The sequence below is a fragment of the Cebidichthys violaceus genome, unplaced genomic scaffold (genome assembly GCF_023349555.1).
Source record: "Cebidichthys violaceus isolate CVI_PGR_0920_01 unplaced genomic scaffold, fCebVio1.0.p SCAF_7, whole genome shotgun sequence".
Classification (NCBI taxonomy): domain Eukaryota; kingdom Metazoa; phylum Chordata; class Actinopteri; order Perciformes; family Stichaeidae; genus Cebidichthys; species Cebidichthys violaceus.
In genome coordinates this window covers 2,251,128-2,269,702 of record NW_027176927.1, presented here as the reverse complement: position 1 = coordinate 2,269,702, position 18,575 = coordinate 2,251,128, and the positions used below count along the sequence as shown (strand labels likewise).

The following is an 18,575-nucleotide window of genomic DNA, read 5'->3' as shown; positions in this document are numbered from 1 at the left end:
CCAGTGGGAGCTTATTTCACAGTAATAGCAATGCCTATCTAAACCCCCCCCCCCCCCCCCCCCCCCCCCACACACACACACACACACACACACACACCACCACCACCACCACCTATAGCAGTCCCTTCATTATCTATAGATCCTTTTCTAACCACATTTAGGTAGAACGACAACCTTCTTATCAGATCGATATATACAGTTCACCCTGAGGAATGCAGAGGTTGTCTGCCAAAATAAGTGGGGGAGAGTAGAGCCTTCATCCACTAGATGGCGAACAGGCTCCACTTGATTCATTTGACATATAGCTTTTCTCCTCAGGGAAACATCAGCAGGTTTGACTGTTGGGAGACTGAAACCATCAACATATGCTTCATCATGACAAACTCACTCACAATACAGCAATCCTGATACCCCATTTATATTTAGCAGTGATTGGAAGTAACTAAGTACATTTACCCAAGTACAGCTCTCAACTGCTATTTTGACTTTACTTGCATATGTCCATTTAATGCTTCTTTTATTCCTACTCTGCTTCATTTCAGAGGGAAATATTGCAGTATTTTTTTCCACTATGCTCATCTGACAGCTAAAAAAAGATTTTACATTAAAACACATGTGATAAGCTTAGAACATTTAACAGCGGTTGCCAACATGTTTGGCTAGTAGTTGGGCCCCTGTCATGTTTCAGATGTCTATGAGTTGTTAGCAGTTCCAAAGATTTCTATTCTACTTCTTCTAAACTTAAATCATAGTTCGGTCACTCAAGATAATCCACAGTCCCTTGTCGTGAGCAGTTATAAAGTGCTTACAAGAAGGTCATGATTTCTGGAAAGAGACGTTGCTGTTGAGTTAGTTTGTTTGTTGTTGCTTTGAGCACTACCATGTAGTCACATTAAGTTAGAGAGAAGACAGACATCTCTATGGCCGATACCTCCAAAACAAGTCAACTAACACCAAAACAATGTAGATTGATAAATAGCACTATGGCTAATAGGACAAATGTCTTTCAAAGTTTGGGGTGAACTGTCCCTTTTAAGTATATTCTGCTGATAATACTTCTGTACTTTCTCAAGTTTTTAAATTAAGGACTTTTACTTGCAATTAAGTCATTTTACAGTGTTTTGTTGGTATTTGACTCAAGTAAGTAATCTGTGAACTACTGGATGGTTTGTGGTGGAATTTAAATCCAAAAAGAAAACCTTGTTTTTGTTCTAATGAAGCAGGATCAGTGACATCCTGATATCTAGATGTGGAATCCTTCATGGCAAAGTCATTCACATGTTCTGCACACCTTCAACCTGGAAAATGATCAACATTCAAATTAGTATCTAAATTGCATCTAGAAGGTCAGCAGCCTGATTTAAATAGCAACATAAAACAGTGGGAAGTGGACACTGCACATGGTGAGGGTGTTGAAGTAGCTAATTTACCCCAAAAGGGGGAGCTGCATGTTCTCACCAGAGGGTTCCTTCAGACAGAAGGATCTCCAATCCTCAAGGCGCTGCACTTCACAACATGCAGGGCTAATCTTCCTATACAGTCATTTTCTTTCTAATTGGCTTTGTCATTGTTTTTCCCAGGAGCTAAAAACAACCACTCACATACAACACATTTGAACAATGTCTAATTACGGAGCACCTGTAATCTCCCTGAGACAGGTTAAAGATTTAACTTTGCTCCAGGTCTCCATGGACACTGCTTGTTGCCTAGTGACACAGCCAATGTGGATGTTGGAGCTTTGACAAATATTTCCATTACTTTGAGGCCACTGCTAAAAGGAGAGGTAACTTGTGTTTTTGTGTTTGTATAATTATATTAAAGTAAGCCCTTATTGGTAGTAGTGACAATAAATATCTCTCTTACTTGGAGGGATTTTTAATGATTGTTTCTCCTTCATCTCCTTCATTAAATGTGGAAAAATGAATTATTTGTTGTCATACTCTCAGTGAACAGAAAATACATTGTTGTGCATTATGGATACTGCAAGTTCACATGTGTATTATGTAAAACATCTTTCTAGATTGCTTCATGCATATGATGTGAAAGAAAAAAGAGAAAAGTATACACTTAGAAACAAGAGTCTCCAGCCTTGGTGGCAGCTCTGTGAGACTTTACACGCTGTGACCTAAATGCTTAAGTCGGCATTCCTACATGCTCACAATGACATGGCTAACATGCTGATGTTTAGCAGGTATAATCCATTTCATGTTCACAATCTTAGTGTAGCGTGTTAGTGTTGCTAATTAGAACAAAAAAAGCAGAGCTGAGGATGATGGGAATGCCATTAGCTTTGCAGGTATATATTGTGCCAATCCATTGTATTTACTTTATATTTTAATTCATCTTTATTTAATTTAGAAAAGATACTCCCATTGAAATTTTTAATCTCTTTTACAAGGGGGTCCTGGCCTTGATGGCAGCATAAGAACACAAATAGCAAGACAACAGACAGTAAGAGATAACAAAATGTCTGTGTAGCTCTTGCAGCTACGAATCATTATTGCCGTCAGTAAAGAACATAGATGAAGAGGCAGTCTGTGACCTTAAACAGAAATGTGTACCAATGTTCCATCTCACAGTTGTATAAGGAGGACAAACCATCAAATAGTTGTCAAGATATTTAAAAAAAAAAAGCCCGAAAATGTCAACCTGTTGGTGGCGCTACAGGAAAAGCGAGAGGATCATCAACGTCAGTAGGATCGATCCTCTGGGCACCAGACATGTTTGTACAAAATGTCATGGCAATCTATCCAACAGTTGTTGAGATTCAGTCTGGAGCAACGAGTGGACTGACTGACTGACTACATCATAATCGCACCATGCTGGAGCATTACTGACCTTAAACTGCCTCTCTTTGGCAGGCTTGACGTTGACCTCCCTCCACGTTTTCATGCCCCCTTCCATCTGGTCCAGGTAGTACCCACGCACAGGGTCTCCCCCGTTACGGGCGGGGGCCCTCCAGCCCAACACCATCTCTGATCCAGTGCACAGTAGCAGGGCGATGGCAGAGGGAGCAGAGGGAACGGCTGGATCAAGCAGAGGGGATTAAAACAGAAGGAAACATAAGTGATAGCAGAGAGAATCTCAGAAGGCACCTATTCTTGCTAAATGGACCGAGAAATGCCAATAACTCCCCGGCCGACTACAACTCCAGCCTAGAGTTGCAAATTCATAACTAAAGGCTCATATTGAGCGTTTCTCAATGAGAAGGAAAGAAATATTCATCTCAAACTCTATTTGATAAAAATAAATTTCTTGCAAAGAATTGGACAGAGGCCATTTATCCTCAGGTAATGGCTGAGTGGCAGAGTAGATGTGAGGATATTCTGAAGAGTGAGTGGCAAGCAGAATGAGTCATCGTTGCACTTTACTGCAGGCTGCAGAGAGCACATTATCTGAGACTGCAACACGGGAAGTACGAAGGGTCAGCAGCTCTTCAGCAGGTACGTCTCCACACAGCTACAGTACAAACCAACCACAATAAGAGCAAGCATGACGTGTGGAAGGAGCACATTCTAAGTTAACTATGGTACCAGTAGCATTGAACAGTGTTGTTTGACAACATTATAAGCTGTATAACTTGAATAAAAGATTTGAAAAAATACATGTCTTAACTATAAAGCTATTATGAAAGGTGAATGCAAAAAACATTCTGTAACGCGTACACATTTTTCAACTTTGGAGACATGCATGCAATGCTCCTGAGGCTATGAAAGAAAACTACAAAGCATGAGTGAGTCTGTTTGGAAAGCTCTTGTGAATATACTTTAAAATCGAGTCAATAATCTGATAGCTCAAAAGGAGGCCAAGGCATTCAGTGCGCAAAAGTAAAATAATTTGATCTCACATGCCAAGAAAAGATGCGTTTTGGTCTAAAATCTAACCTCACAATCACACAGGAAATGTCTCTAATGTGAAATAAAACATGAATCTACCTGCCGTGTTAGTTTTGAGTACAGCGCATAAGAATAACAAATCTGCACAAAACCTTAAAGAAGAATACATTTAAATGCTACATTTTAATCATACCTGCTGTAAAATAAACCTGTGCAAGTGTTGCTTGATAAGTAAACAAGTTAGAAAAGACTTGAGAATGTCCTTGAATTGTGTCCTGAAAGAAATTTCATGTCCACTATTTTGGGACCTCAAGGGTACACTTACAAATGGCTGATTTGACGAGGATGGGGAGAGACTCATCTGAATAGCTGCTGTTTCCCGCTCGGCTCACCGACTTCACCCTGAACACATATTCCTTTCGGTTCTTGAGGCCATGAACTGTAAATCTGAGAAGATGAGACGAGGTTCAGGCAGGATGAATCAACCGCTGCACCTTTAGCTCCATGTAATTACCTGGCTGTATTGATACTGTTGTTGTTTTTTTGCTGTAACTATTCTTTATTTTTCTGTTTAGACAGAAACATGACAATAAAACATTCTGAGACAATGTTTTAGCTTATCTGTCCCTACTACCTGGTTTTGGTAACAGGCTTGTTGTTGACAGTCTTCCACTCTTGTTTGCCAATTTCACTGTAGTACAAGTAGTATCCCAGGATGTCGTCCTTTTCTTTGGGCTCCTGCCACAGGAGCAGCACCGAGGTGTCCGTGTCTCTGACGGCCATGACGGAGTGAGGTGGAGCTGGCACCGCTGATGGATATCAGAAACTTAAATCATCAAATGGAAGTTCAATAAAAGAGAATTCAATCCACTCTTCCTTTGATTTTGGAAAATTCCCACAGAACTTTAAGTCTTATCTAGAGAAATATTTCCATTTTAGGATACTTTATACTTCTATTCCTCGTCATTTTACAGATAAATATTGCTCTTTAACCACCCTATTTGACAACTAGTTATCAGCTACTTTTCAGATTATTATATAGAATAGGATCATCAAACACAATGATGCATTGTTACAAATAAAACTTGCCATCAGTATATAGAGTAGTTAAAATGAGCTCCAATGAAACAGCTACAACATTACTGCTTATATGTTAAGAAATACATCATTAAGATCTAGTATGTAATAATTGAACACTCTAAAAGGGGCAATGCTGTATCATGAGTCAATTTCCCAAATTTTGAGGCAGGTATTTTTACACTGCAGTATTGCTTCTTTCACTTATATGGGATCTGAGTACTTCTTCCAGTTTCCTTTGAGTTGCAGGCTATGAAACATAGATTATCACTACACAAATTACTGTTATTATTATTATCAAACCCAAGGTATAACTGTGCAAGTTGTGATCCTGAGTGTGCAGCTACACAAGCAGGCAGATGGTCTTACAGGACAAATCAAAGTTAAGAAATCCCCAGAGAATATAGGTGAACTTTATCTGTTATGATGATCTATGTTCGCACAACTACAGTAGATCACTACTACAAAATCCAATTGACCTTCACAGGCAGAGTAATTGATGGTTACAGTATCGTACGTAGCACATTTCTCACCTTGTGGCTTTCCCAAGGAGATCGGTGCACTCGGCTCAGAGGGGTCACTGACTCCGTACTTGTTGATGGAGCGCACTCTGAAGCAGTACTGCTTGCCCTTGGACAGGTCGAACACTGAGAACCTGGGAGAGTTTACCTCCATGTCCAGACTGGCCAGCTCCCAGCTGTTCTTCCCTGCCAGGGACTGATCAAAAAAAAAGAAAGAAAAAAAAGACACAAAGATAATTTCAAAGCACTATCTACATCTATCTCAAGGACATGTTCATTATTCAGTCTCCTTCAGACATGTTGGAGGAGTCAACCTGCCAGGACTGCCAAATACTCTTGCATAATCAGTTACTGTGTGGTTGCAAAAATCTGGATTCAGAGCATTAATATAGCAGCAAACTACTATTTGCTATGTAAATATATGAGCTTCTCATTGCTTGATTGACATAGCGGGGCGGTCCGCACACCCTTTTAGTGCATGTTCGTGCATTTGAGCATGCCCGGCTAGCTAACTTTAGTTTACAGCTCTGCACTGCTCTCATACAGGCGTAACAGCTGAAAACGTTGCAGCGGAAGCGTAGCGTAGCGCCCACCCTCCCTTCAGATAAACAGCTTCGTAAGCACTTTTGCTGTAGTTTGCACTGTTAGCGCTGTTAGCACCATTAGCCGGCTCAGCCGACGACATGTTTGAGAGCCGTTTAGAGGCAATGGAAATGCTTGCACCTTTAACTGGCGATTAATTTGTTTTGTAGTAAACCACTTATATTGCAGACAAGAGCAAAGAGAAATAAAGATCAGCAGTCTGGTGTGACTGGCAGAGAAAGACATCTTCAGTTTCAGAAAGGCAAACAAATGTGCAGATGTAAACAAATCCCCAGATTGAGAAAAAAACAAAACAGATATGCCAAGATGTAGCCAAAAAGACAGATGGACATGTACTGTAGGTAAATTGTGGACAACCACCACCTCACATTGACGTCTTTCTTCATCTTTGTCAATTAATCGTTTCAGCTAATGAAGCTATATGACAATAACCTTCTCTATTTCATAGTCTGCGTTTACTTTTCTGTTAGCCTCCTCAGAGTTACCATTATTTCCTTCCCTAGCTCCCTGTTTGAAGAAGAAAACCTAACAAAAGGGTACATTAAAGAGATCAGGGATTATAAAGTGCTTGCTCAAGGGGCGAAGGGGATATTTGAATGTTCACCTCATTATTTAAGCAGTGAAGCAGCAGACTTTAGTAATTTCAGGTGCCTTTGACAGATTTGACAGTTTTATTACCACGGCAAAAGTCCAATAAAAATCTATTTCCTATGGCAGTTTTCTGATTATTGGAGCTATAGAAGCTGGGTGTATGGGTTGATATTGGAAAGCTGAAGCCCTTTATTGTTGTAATGAACAGGTCAGCCCCCACACTTTGATTTGTTGGAAGAAAATGTTATTTTGGTATTCTTTTGAACACTGCAATTTGAAAAATCGCACTATAAGCTGTTTCTTTTATAGAAATGCATCATCAAGAGTAAAACAGTGCTGCATGCACTACTAACTACAAACTAGAATTCACTTTTGACTTATTTGAAACCAAAACTTTAGATCCCACGTCCAGGTAGTTTTAAATCACCAGTTAGAAAGTATGAAAGCCAGAAAACCAAACAAAAGGCAAGTAACATCAAGGTCTGCTCACTTTTAATGAGTCCACAAATTCCCACTTAAACTGACACAGTGGTAGAAGTGTGCGTGTTTCCTCCTTGTGTCTCTTTAATTAGTGCTGCGGTCAGGAGCCTGCTGTTAATTTGGCTCACGCTCCAGCAACAGACGGCCAAAACCCAGCAAGTGAATGGAGGAACTGATGATGCAAGAAAATTGATCCTTGTGCTCAGTGGATGTATGTTACTAATTACAATGGTGGTTAGAGTTTGAATATATTCATACTTGTACACGTGATCTTGTGTATAAGAGATAGCATGTCTGTATCTGACTGCTTGAATACCTCTTTGTGTGTGTGTGCTTTCTTGTTTTCTATACTAATGAAGACAAAAGAGCTTTTGACATTAAAAAAAATTGAAGTAACCAAAACAATGAGTTGAAAGATACTAAAACACCTCCTAAAGCTGAGAGAGACTACAGATTTTGGTGAAAAATCTGTTGGTTTGTCACTACAAGCGACCCCTTACGCAAAAAAAATTACACAAAACCATCTGACCTATTTTCAATTAAAATGTACAGCCGCTTAACCTAAAAATCATGTCTATATTACATAACTGCTGCCCAATTTTCACAGCTATAATACATTCTTAGATTAATTTCCCACCTTCAAGGCAGCCATTTATTATTTTATTTATTACTTTGCAGTCATGCAGTTGTGAGCAGTCTGTGATGGTGTGATGTCTTGCAGTCAAAAATGACTTCAATGGATTTAAGAAGTTTGACCTTTAAAGGCTTTTTCCGACCTGAAGAGAAACTGAAGAAGCATTTTTGATAAACAATAAAACATCTTCAATCAACACTCCAGACCAGTGATTTTCATCATCCCTTTCTCCAGACATTGCATTACCTCAATGACTGAGATGAACCTTTACAGACATATTGCTACACAGTTTGGCAAAGAGAACCTTAAACTTTTATGTGAATGTTTTAAAAAAAAAACAAAAAACTTTGCCCTATTAGGCAGCAGGATCTGAGCTTTGGAAGAAACCATTTTTTTAATGACAAATCACCAAAGTTCTCCATTACAACACAGTTAAAGGATAGAAGCCTACTCTCAAATATCAGATTTTGTTGCTTCCTTGAATGCACCAGCTTTCAAAACCTTCACTGCTCTCCCAAACTTAAGTATCATAAAACGACAATATTATAATCAACTTCAGTCAGAAAAAAAGGATGACCTATTTTAAGCCAGTTTCAGCAAGTTGTCCATTAGGAGGACAGGGGTTATGTTTAGGTGAAGGATAAGGGGACAACTGTCATCAACCAAGCTCCCCAGAGTTACTGTGATATATACGTGTGTGTGTGTGTGTGAGTATAGACTGACCCGCTCCACGTAGAAGGTGAGCGGCTCCCTGCCTCTGGGTTCAGGCTCGGTCCAGCTCAGCACCACGTAGGTATCGCTCACCTCACAGGCGTGGACATTGGTGGGAGGGAAAGGAGCTTTGACCTGACCTGCAGGGCAAAGAGAGGAAGAGGAGGAGGAGGAGGAGGAAGAGGTGGACAAAGAAAACAAGTTAGAACAAGGTCAGTGAGAATGTGGAATCCTTACTGCCCCAAAATTCACCTCCATTCCTAATATATAAGGATATCTGATAACATACAGCCAGATGTGTTGAGTCAGCACACTTTCAATGACTCTCCAAGTGATTCAAGGACAATGGAAGCGTTCAGATTTAGTCAAAAGTCTTGCGTTTTTGTGCCCGTCTGTCTTTTTGTAAGTCTTTGTTTGTATCCCCTGAAGAGCTATAGAGCTGCAGGGTGGATCAGAGAGGAACTCCAGAGCAAAGAGAGTGCAGTGAAATGAAAGAAGCTGATCTGGTAGAAGCATAGACTGTATATAAGAAGGGGTAGAAGTAGCAAGCCTGTGTGAGTGTGTGTGTGTGTGTGTGTGTGTGGTATGCAGTAATATTTTTCTGTGCAGTAGCTCTGCACTCAAGCACCTTTGAAATGAAACCATGACTATAAGGTTAAAGTGCTGATGTTTCATTTTTAGGGTGAGGTGGATGTTCACATCCACGTTGGGTGAACAGTGTACGACTCAGGACAATGATTCTAAACATGAGGCTAAAGAAATGTATATAAAGATATTTAAGGTCAACATGTAACTGGAATGTAACCTGAAATAATAGTCTTTGAAACATGCAAGAGGTAACTGTTTTGAAATAATCTTTCTTTTTGACCCGTTCAAGTTTTATTTAGTATTTTACATAATATTTTATTGAAAGGAATAGTTTGAAATTTTGGGTATCCACTTTCTTGCTGAGAGTTAGATGAGAAGATCGATACCACTCTCGTGTTTGTATGTTAAGTATGAAGCTGGAGCCAGGACAGGATTAGCATTGCATGAATAAATAGGTCCAGCAAATAGCTCCCCATAAAACCACAACTTGTCATTCTTACATTCCTGTACCGGTTTAACAAGATAAACAAGGTATAACGTTTTAGCTTCAGGTATTGGCTTAATCTTCAACTTTGGACGGACTCAAGCTCATTGTTTCCTGGGAATAAATAGCGTTAACATAAAAAGGATTCAGGAAATCAATTGATTTGCGGCACACTTTTCAAACAAAATACATGAGTCATTGCCGTTAAAATCCAAGTCGAGTTTTGAGCCTTTTTTCATTAAGTCAAGTCTAAATTCATAACATTTGTGACTCTCTACCTGTCTCGAGTCCAAGTCATGTGACTCGAGTCGACACCTCTGGTATTTGGTAGATTTTAAAAAAGCATTTCAAATGTGTATTTGCTTGAATGTATCTTTCTCTCTCTGTCATCTGATAACTTGGATTAAAGCTGCACACAAACCCACATGCATGCATGCTTTCTCTCTTTATTTCACACACACACACACACACACACACACACACACACACACACACACACACACACACACACACACACACACACATACTTTCTGCTCCATTAAAGAGCAGGATAAAGAAAGCATGAATGCACTGTCTATGCTACATTTATTTTCTTGTTGCCTCGTCGAAAACATCTTCCTCCTCCTCTCCCTTCATCTCTGTCTTTGAGTTACATTGCCAAGGTTAGCAGTCCTCTTCACAGGCATTCACACTTCCTCGGGCCATTATGTGCATTTACCAGGACACCACCGGGGATTGTTCATTCTTTTCACTTCTGCAAATGGGGGAAACGCTCATTGCCTCAGCCATATACAATTACTGCAGCTCGTTGTTAAATATAATATGAAGATGCATTAAGCCATGAGCCCGAGGCAGCCTAAAGGCGAGGAGGCGGCACCCTGTGTGCCAGTAAAATATAGATGCTATTTCAAATCACAGGTGAAAATGCTCAGCGTTCATGCTCTTTTTATGAGTAAATTATACACGGTGAAATAAAAATACGGCATTCTCACCTTCGAGGTCATCTTTGGTAATGGTGACCGTCCTCCCTCTGTCTACTTTGACCACTGAGAAACGGGGGGAGACAGAAAGGGAGATAGGTTGAGGGCAGAGGGAATCATGAGGGACCTCGTATCAGTGTAATGAAGTTATATGAGCGCCCGTGATAACACTATTAGCGCTAATGTTAGAGGAGCAGCCACCGGTGAGAGAGCCAGAGACAGACACAAAGAGATGAGAGGGAGCGACATGGAAGGATGGACAGCAGGCTGGAGGCAAGTCAACCTTCTGCCTGTCCTTCATCTGTGGTTAATGATCCACAGCGTCGGACCAGAGCCCATCTGTCCTCCCTCTAACACACACACACACACACACACACACACTCACAGCCGCACACACTCAGTGATCCACACGACATCTCTCTGCATCACCCCTCCACTGTGTAAAGTATTTAACACAACCTTAAACACATTTAGCCCTTAAGGATAAAAGTGTTATAATGCAGGTCGCTGCAAAGAAGCTGTCGCAGTAACATCTGCAAGAACCTTGAAGCGTTATAAAATGAGATCCACATCTGTTTTCTCTGGTGGTGCTGATAGTTTGCAGGTGTAAACACAGCAACTGAGGCAGATGAGGCGATTTAACAGCAGGATTGAGTGGTTGACACATTGCTGATGCTCTTTGTAGTAGCAGATGCAAAGTGACAAATTAAAGGTAAAAACCTGAATAAATAAGGGCACGATGTGTTGCTGAATAATTTGAGGAATGTGAAAATGATGTGAATTGTGTGCTATGACCCTCACAGTCCCAGATCTCTCCTCTACTTATGGAAGATTTTAAAGCAACGTATTAGACAGCAACACCACCATCATCAAAAGACAGATGCAAGAATGGTGTTCATCCCTCCAGTAGATTTCTTTAGACTTGGAAAATGTACCCCAAGTGGTGGTGTAGTCGTCGTGACGTCGTCATATGATTTGTGGACTGCGGTTTTATAGCCTTGAGTTTGGCATTCTGGCCATCGCCATCTTGGTTTTTGGCTGTCGTCACATAAACTCATGTTTACAACGTTTCCTGAGGTAATAAATCAAGTAAGAACTAGTGTCATTTCCTCATCGACTTCTATACAACCAGACTTTTTTTTTCCCAACCAGAGGGTTCGCCCCCTGATGGCCAGTAGAGAAAATGCAAGTTTAGGGCACTTCCTCATTGGCTTCACTTTTCAGAACTGGAGATTTCCGCCTGGTCCAGGGCAAGGAAAACATGAAGTAATGTGAACTGATAGGTACTGATGGGACAGTTTGGGCGATTGCAATAGACAGCGTCAGCTGAGGCGATCAGGTGATCAGAATTTGGGGATTAACAGCAGGCCATGCTGCACTTTTACTGCACCATGTGTTTATTTATCCTCTCAATCGAGCTCACGAATAAATAAGTGAGTACAAGCATTAATAATATAAACTGCATCTTGTAATGTAACATAACAGGGGGGACAGTTGTGTGACCGCTACTTATTTCACTCACTTTTTATAAGGAATCTGGAACACGGTGTGGGACATAAGCTCAGCACGCCTCTGTTTTTAATAGCTTGTCTGATTGAAAAGCCTACGTGGCTACTAGATGATGAAGCATACATTCCTTGAGAGGAAATTTCATGACTAGCATACTGATTTAATAATGATTCATCCTATTAACTTATGCTAAAATCCCATAACTACAATCACTAAATCTTGTGGTTGTTCTGTTTTTGCTTTCACACCACTAATGAACTTTGTTTGAACCAAACAGGTGTTGTTGTTTTTTCCTTTAAATTTGTCACCAATTTGTGTTTATCTACTGGTGGTGTTTATGCCATGCCACAGTCAGACTGTCAGAGTGTGTAATGTGGTACCCATGGTCCTGGTGTGTTCCAGGGGGTCTGCGGTGCGGACGGGCTCCGTAGCCTTGGAGGGGCGTCCTGCTCCAGCCTGGTTAACAGCACGAACTCTGAACTGGTACAGAGTTCCTTCCTTGAGCCCAAACATCGGGTAGTGGCAACTTTTCTGAATATGCACATTGCAGCGCACCCACTCACCCTCACGGAGGTCATATCTGAGAGAGAGAGAGAGAGAGAGAGAGAGAGAGAGAGAGAGAGAGAGAGAGAGAGACATTTAAATAAGAGGTAAACAAAGAACAAAACACATAATGCTGTGTTCAGTATGCAGGGTGTAACATTATGGAAACAATTTGAAAGCATTTTAGGCTACATTTTAGTCAGTAAATATCCCACCTAGACCCATAATTGGGACCAGACACCGACATGGAAGAATAATGGGCCTCCAAACGGTGAAAACTGGCTTTTAAAGCAGAATGCGAGCTCAGATTATATAACATTCACAACAAACTGTTGCAACTTGCAAAAAAGACAAAAAGAGTGCAGTTTTCTAACCATAAGGAGGTTGCTAGGGAACTAGGTATCTTATGTTATCCTCGCCTCACCCAAAACCCCCAAAACATTCAGAAGTCTTCTACACTGAATAAAGAAGGTATGCAGGAACACAAACACACATATGCAAATAGACAAGCTTGACTTCCATTTAGCAAAGACACACTTACAAATGCACAAATTAACAGGTTTTTACTCACCCACACACACACACACACACACACACACACACACACACACACACACACATATGTAAACTCACATACAGGACAATCCTGATTGATTGATTGGTGTTAGTGATAAGTGCAGCACCTGTTCTCCTGCGGGAGTCTTTGACTCTGCTGTTAACATAGTGTTGAGGGCTGATAATTACCATGTATACCATCCATCTCATGTGAACGCTGCCAAATGGATACAACACAACTGCTGGCCATTTTTACCTGCCCTAATCGAATTTCCTCCACAGCAGCATGCAGAGCAAGACGAGGTTCAGCAGGATAAACTTACTGTTTTGTTGACTTGCAATACAGGAAATGGCGGTAAATACGATCTAAAATAAGACTTTTTATTATTATTTATTTCTTAAATCAATGTGAGTTCACTGTGAGAGATCTATTCTTTGTTCTGGATATTCCTGGCAGTGGAAAATCAAATGCAGTCAAAAGACTTTTCATCAATACTCTAAAAAAAAATTCTACTGAAGCACAAATGCAATATTAAATACATATAAAATCAACCATATGTAATTAAAGGCAGATTTTACTGCAAGTTTATTATTATTAACTAACTGATAAAAAATGTATTGACAAATCAATAAAGCAGTAATGAATAGATTCTAATAATCTGACATTCTAAATGTGAAAAAATATACAGAATAGTAAATAAAGTAGATTAATCAACTTTCAACAATAATGAAGTTGAAAGTTAAAAAATAAGTAATTTTTTGTATTATTTTAACAAATCAGATTTCGAATGATCATTTAGTCAAACGACAAAAAAATGATCAGCACCTATTTTCAATCAAAAATGCTTCATAATCTCTAGTTCCAGTTTCTCTCTTTGAAAGATTTGCAGCTTTTCTGTGTCTAATGTGACAGCAAAGTAAACATCTTTGGCTTTTCAACTGAATTTTTGTCAGCTTGGGCATTCATTGGGCACAATGTTCGTTAATTTTATACACCAAATGTTTAGTTGGGTAATGGAGAAAATAATCGTCAGATTACTTAATAATGAATCTCATCATTAGTTGCTAATGATGATCATTATGATTCAATTCATCTGCTGAAGTCTTGTGATTCATTTTCTAGAAGCCGACGCCGGTTAATATGTTTTGTGTTATTGAAAGTTTGCAATCACACTTAGTGTTCAAAATCACACGACCATTTGACAGCTTCTCGACTAGCTCGACAATCAAACTTAGTTGCCAGAGAAGTGAAGAAAATTCAGAGATTCAGGCTCACTCACCTTTCCACATAATAACCATCCACAGGTGAGGCTCCATCAGCACTGGGTGGCTGCCAGGTGAGGAAGACGTAGTCCTTGTTGACATCAGACACCTGGACAGCCAGAGGAGAAGCGGGGCCTCCCAGCACTGCAGCTGATGCATCTGCAGCATGAGGGGGAGAGAGAGTCAGGGAGAGCAGAAAACAACCAAATACTTTGGAAGGAATATTTTGCACGGAAAAAAAAGCAAAGTGAGGAATTACACAAATAGGAGATGGATATGAGTCTGAAATTGAAAATCGGCAAAAAGAAATGAGTGTCAGAGAGAAAAGTGATGTGAAACATGCAAGAGAGGAAAATGCCATTTTGGTATTAAGGAGTTGAGGCTTATGGCTTCCACGTATTATTTGAAAAGTGATGGCAAAGGCCGGAGGAAATAACATATTAACATATGTTGCTCAACATATTCTATAAAATCACAACCAGTGGATGTGAGGCCATAGAGAGAAGGCAGAACAATTTAATGAGGAAATTATGCTAAGCGGTTTGAAGCGACTGGATGTGTTCCCAAACCTTTTCTTGAGGCTGGGAATAGATGCCTTTTTCAACAAAAGACTCAAGCCAACATCAAGCTCATCTCTTTCCTGTTTTTAATTTGCATCCTCACCCTCCCTTTTCCTCCTTCTCTCTCATTTGTTTTTGCTCGCCTGTGCTGCCTATTTGTAATGCAAATATGATGGCTGAATGAAGGAGAAAACCCAGAAGCAGGAAAGTTCGCTGATTCACTAATTAGTACCTCCAGCTCTGGTAAAGAAGCTCCTTAATAAGAGGGAGAGAGAGACCTGAGCCAATTTTTACATAAAAGTGTTGGCGAACATGTGTGTGTTTGGACTAGTAAGATCTTTAGGTATGCGCATACCAAGTTCATGAATGATTCAGTGCACATTCTACTGTGATTGCGGCTGTTAAGGTGCAATACATACAGGAGTAAGCACTGGCATTATATCGAAAGATGCCAAGCCTCTTTGCAGAGCTGCCCGGGTACATTTCAAATGTTTGATGAGTCAAGTGGGGCTGTTTCTCTGCTTTATTTGCATGCGGCAAACAATGTACGAGAGAAAATAGCAGCCTGTGAAGAAAATATAGTTTCAGCCGAACAAAGTTAACAAGCCCTCTGCAGCAGAACAGCATGATTGATGGTGCAATTCCCCTGTATGAATCAGGGAAGTTCGCTGACAGGAAATGAAAGTAGACCCCAAAATGTGGTGAATGCAAATAGTGTTTTGAGTGAAGGTTACAATCAAAACACCATTTATCCAGTTTGGGACAACAAATGATGATTCCACCCTCTAAAAAACACACAGGTATGTTGGTATGCAAGGGTCTCGAGGTCACTCCAAAAGCATTTGTCAGGTTTTTCAAACAGCGGATAGATCACTTCAGAATGAAGCATACCATTTGAATTGCAGATTGGCCGGCAGTTTAGAGACACCATTCAGCATTAGAAGGGGTTTCTGATGTGATCTGTTGTGACAGCTATTTAAAGGCCTGCCCAGGACAGATGTGATCTTTATACAGAACATCTTTAAAGGAGTTGTTTGCCATTTCAGGATGTCAGTGATGACCCAACTCCAAAAACCCACATGTACATAGCTTTTATTCTCACCAGATAAATAGAATAAATGATGAGGTATTGAAATTAGACAGGCATCTTTTGGTAGATCAGCTATCTATCATGCTATCTACAGTTCCTGCTTTAATTCATTTTCATACTTTATTTTAGAATATTTCCTTTAATGTTGACAAAACAATCTTAGCAAACAAAGATCCACTTATAGCCTCCTCCAGGGCTTTCAACCATCTCATTGTCTTCATAATAGCCCTGCATGGAAAAAGCTTGTGAGCGGACCTTGTGTTAGGATTATTTTGCCAAACTATTATATCGGTTAAAGACTGAAACTTTACCCTCAACATCCTCAACATTTCATAGTGAAACGCAACGAATACCAACACATTTTGTTATGAATAAAAACAACCTGACGTTTGAGAAACAGCATAATAATTACTCATTTCAAAACAAATGACAGGATAAAGGATAAAAGAAACAGGAACAGTATTTACATCACAACCACTCTCTTGTTTGCTCCTCACCTTCGACATAGACAAAAGCACTGTGTTCCTGCATTTCCTCCCAGGTCCTCAGTCGGGCAGTGTAAACACCTTCATGTTCCTTGTGTGCAGCCTTTAGAGTGATGGAGGCCTTGTCGTCCACTGTCTTGATGTCCACATTGCTAGACGGATGCAGCTGGATGCCTAGAGAATGAATAGAAAAACGAACTGACAAGCCTCGAGCACGAATCTAAGATGTCAAACATCTGACTGATATGATTCATCTCTAACAGTACTTACCGTCTCTGAACCAGGTGACGTCCTGCTGGAAGGGCAGCAGAGCTGAGGTGAAGGTACATTGCAGGGTGAGGCTGTCACCTTCTGTCACCCATGTCGGGGGGAAGGTGCTGCCAAACTGGGCTTCTTTCTCACGCTTGAAGGCTAGGGGAGAGGGGGGTGACACGGTAAGAGATAAAGGGAAAGATGAAAGTGTGAAAGTAGAAAGACAAGAGGAGCAAATCTGAGGAAATGGTAGACAAATCAGTAAGAAGAAAAGTAAAAAGGAAGCAGAGGGAAGAACTTTTCATCAATATGTATTTGCTTTCTCGCTGGAGTAGGGCAAAGATAGCATTAATATTGAAATGTAGACTCCAGATACAGACTTACTGCTGGAAAAACACCACATGTATTAAAAGTGCAAAGACCTCCTTTGGACCGCTACAAAGGAAAGAACCATGACAGGTAAGGAGGAGAGGAATCAGGGAGCCGAGGATGTGCAGGAGTTGTGAGCAGGAATACAGATGCGTATTCCTGAAAATAACAAATAAAAGCACACTCCATCATCCCAACTGTTTTTACCAAACCGGGTCAAAAAAGCTCACGTCTCTGTACCATGGTTTGTGCTCAGTTTTTTTCATTATTCTCTGCCAGCTAGCAGTAACACACTCTATCTTCCTCAGGTTCTCTCACTAGTGGCAGAGAATGAAACCAAACAAAGCAACCAAGAGGGTCTTCAGCAGGCGGCTACCTCTGCTTCTGAATGGTCTCAATTGCTAGTTTCTAGTCTTCTTGAATACAGCATGATGTTCATTTAGTAAATGATGGTGCTATTTAGAGGAAAATAGACAATAAAGCAGGATATGCTTTAGGGCGAGGCTACCTTGAGCCATATACAGAATCTCTACAATGCCATCAATACCAATATGGCGATGGCCAAAATATCAAACTTGAGGCTTCTAAACTGCTGCGCACATTCCAATGGCGTCAGACAACTACGTCCATTTTTCATATACAGTCTATGGTCTTAAGAGATAAGAGAATGACCGATGTGAGGCATTTTACTTTGAAATTAGTGGAGCAAAACTGCTGAAGTAAAGTCAACCAACACACACATATTATAAGGACATATACTGTATATACTGTATATATATATATATATATATATATATATATATATATATATATATTTTGGCTACACAACATCAATCCTTATACATGAATGTGTTTTTTTTTCTGTAGCTATCTTGCAAATACACCGTTGGCTCTGCAGAAGTAATATGTAGGTGTGTTCAATACATTCCCCACACACTCAGAAATTAAGTGGCAATCATTTTGAATGAAGCTTCATCAGCTTGTAACGGTTGTGGGCCTTTAGTGCTACATGAATGTCCTGAAGAATTGCATGCAGCCATTTTTATGTAACTGATACTTGATTATCTCACATTAAGCAGATCACATTTTACAACGTGAATCACTCAGTAAACAAAAGCGCAACTGTGGTGAATTTATCATAATCATCACTGCGCTGAGGGAAAGTTTGAATTATGGTGAAATAAAGATCCAAGCGGTGGGTTTTTTTTTTTTATGAAGCTATACGCGCATTCCTGTGATATTCTGGACTACTAAGCATAACTAGATCATTATAAGAAACATGTCACAGACTCTCAGATGCATTCCTGTAAATAGGATTTGACGATACCTCGTGGCACACATATCTCTCACTTCCAGATTGTATTGCTTCAGTGCTTTGACAAGTGAGAGAATGGCAGCTGAAGGAATAACTTGTCAGGAATTGTTCACTTAAAAAAAAAAAGTC

The 18,575-nt window shown here is 40.2% G+C and overlaps 1 protein-coding gene across 1 annotated transcript in view; it reads right to left on the bottom strand.

Annotated features, from left to right (window-relative positions):
* myom3 (myomesin 3) overlaps nucleotides 1-18,575 on the bottom strand; it is a 53,397-nt gene that overhangs the window by 14,033 nt on the left and 20,789 nt on the right. Inside the window, exons 9-18 of the mRNA XM_068735345.1 lie at nucleotides 16,781-16,921; nucleotides 16,523-16,684; nucleotides 14,393-14,534; nucleotides 12,395-12,594; nucleotides 10,518-10,571; nucleotides 8,466-8,593; nucleotides 5,447-5,630; nucleotides 4,471-4,645; nucleotides 4,162-4,283; nucleotides 2,839-3,026 (exon numbers count right to left, since the gene is read on the bottom strand). Of these exons, the coding sequence (XP_068591446.1) occupies nucleotides 2,839-3,026; nucleotides 4,162-4,283; nucleotides 4,471-4,645; nucleotides 5,447-5,630; nucleotides 8,466-8,593; nucleotides 10,518-10,571; nucleotides 12,395-12,594; nucleotides 14,393-14,534; nucleotides 16,523-16,684; nucleotides 16,781-16,921 (1,496 nt within the window). The remainder of the gene's footprint in view (nucleotides 1-2,838; nucleotides 3,027-4,161; nucleotides 4,284-4,470; nucleotides 4,646-5,446; nucleotides 5,631-8,465; nucleotides 8,594-10,517; nucleotides 10,572-12,394; nucleotides 12,595-14,392; nucleotides 14,535-16,522; nucleotides 16,685-16,780; nucleotides 16,922-18,575) is intronic.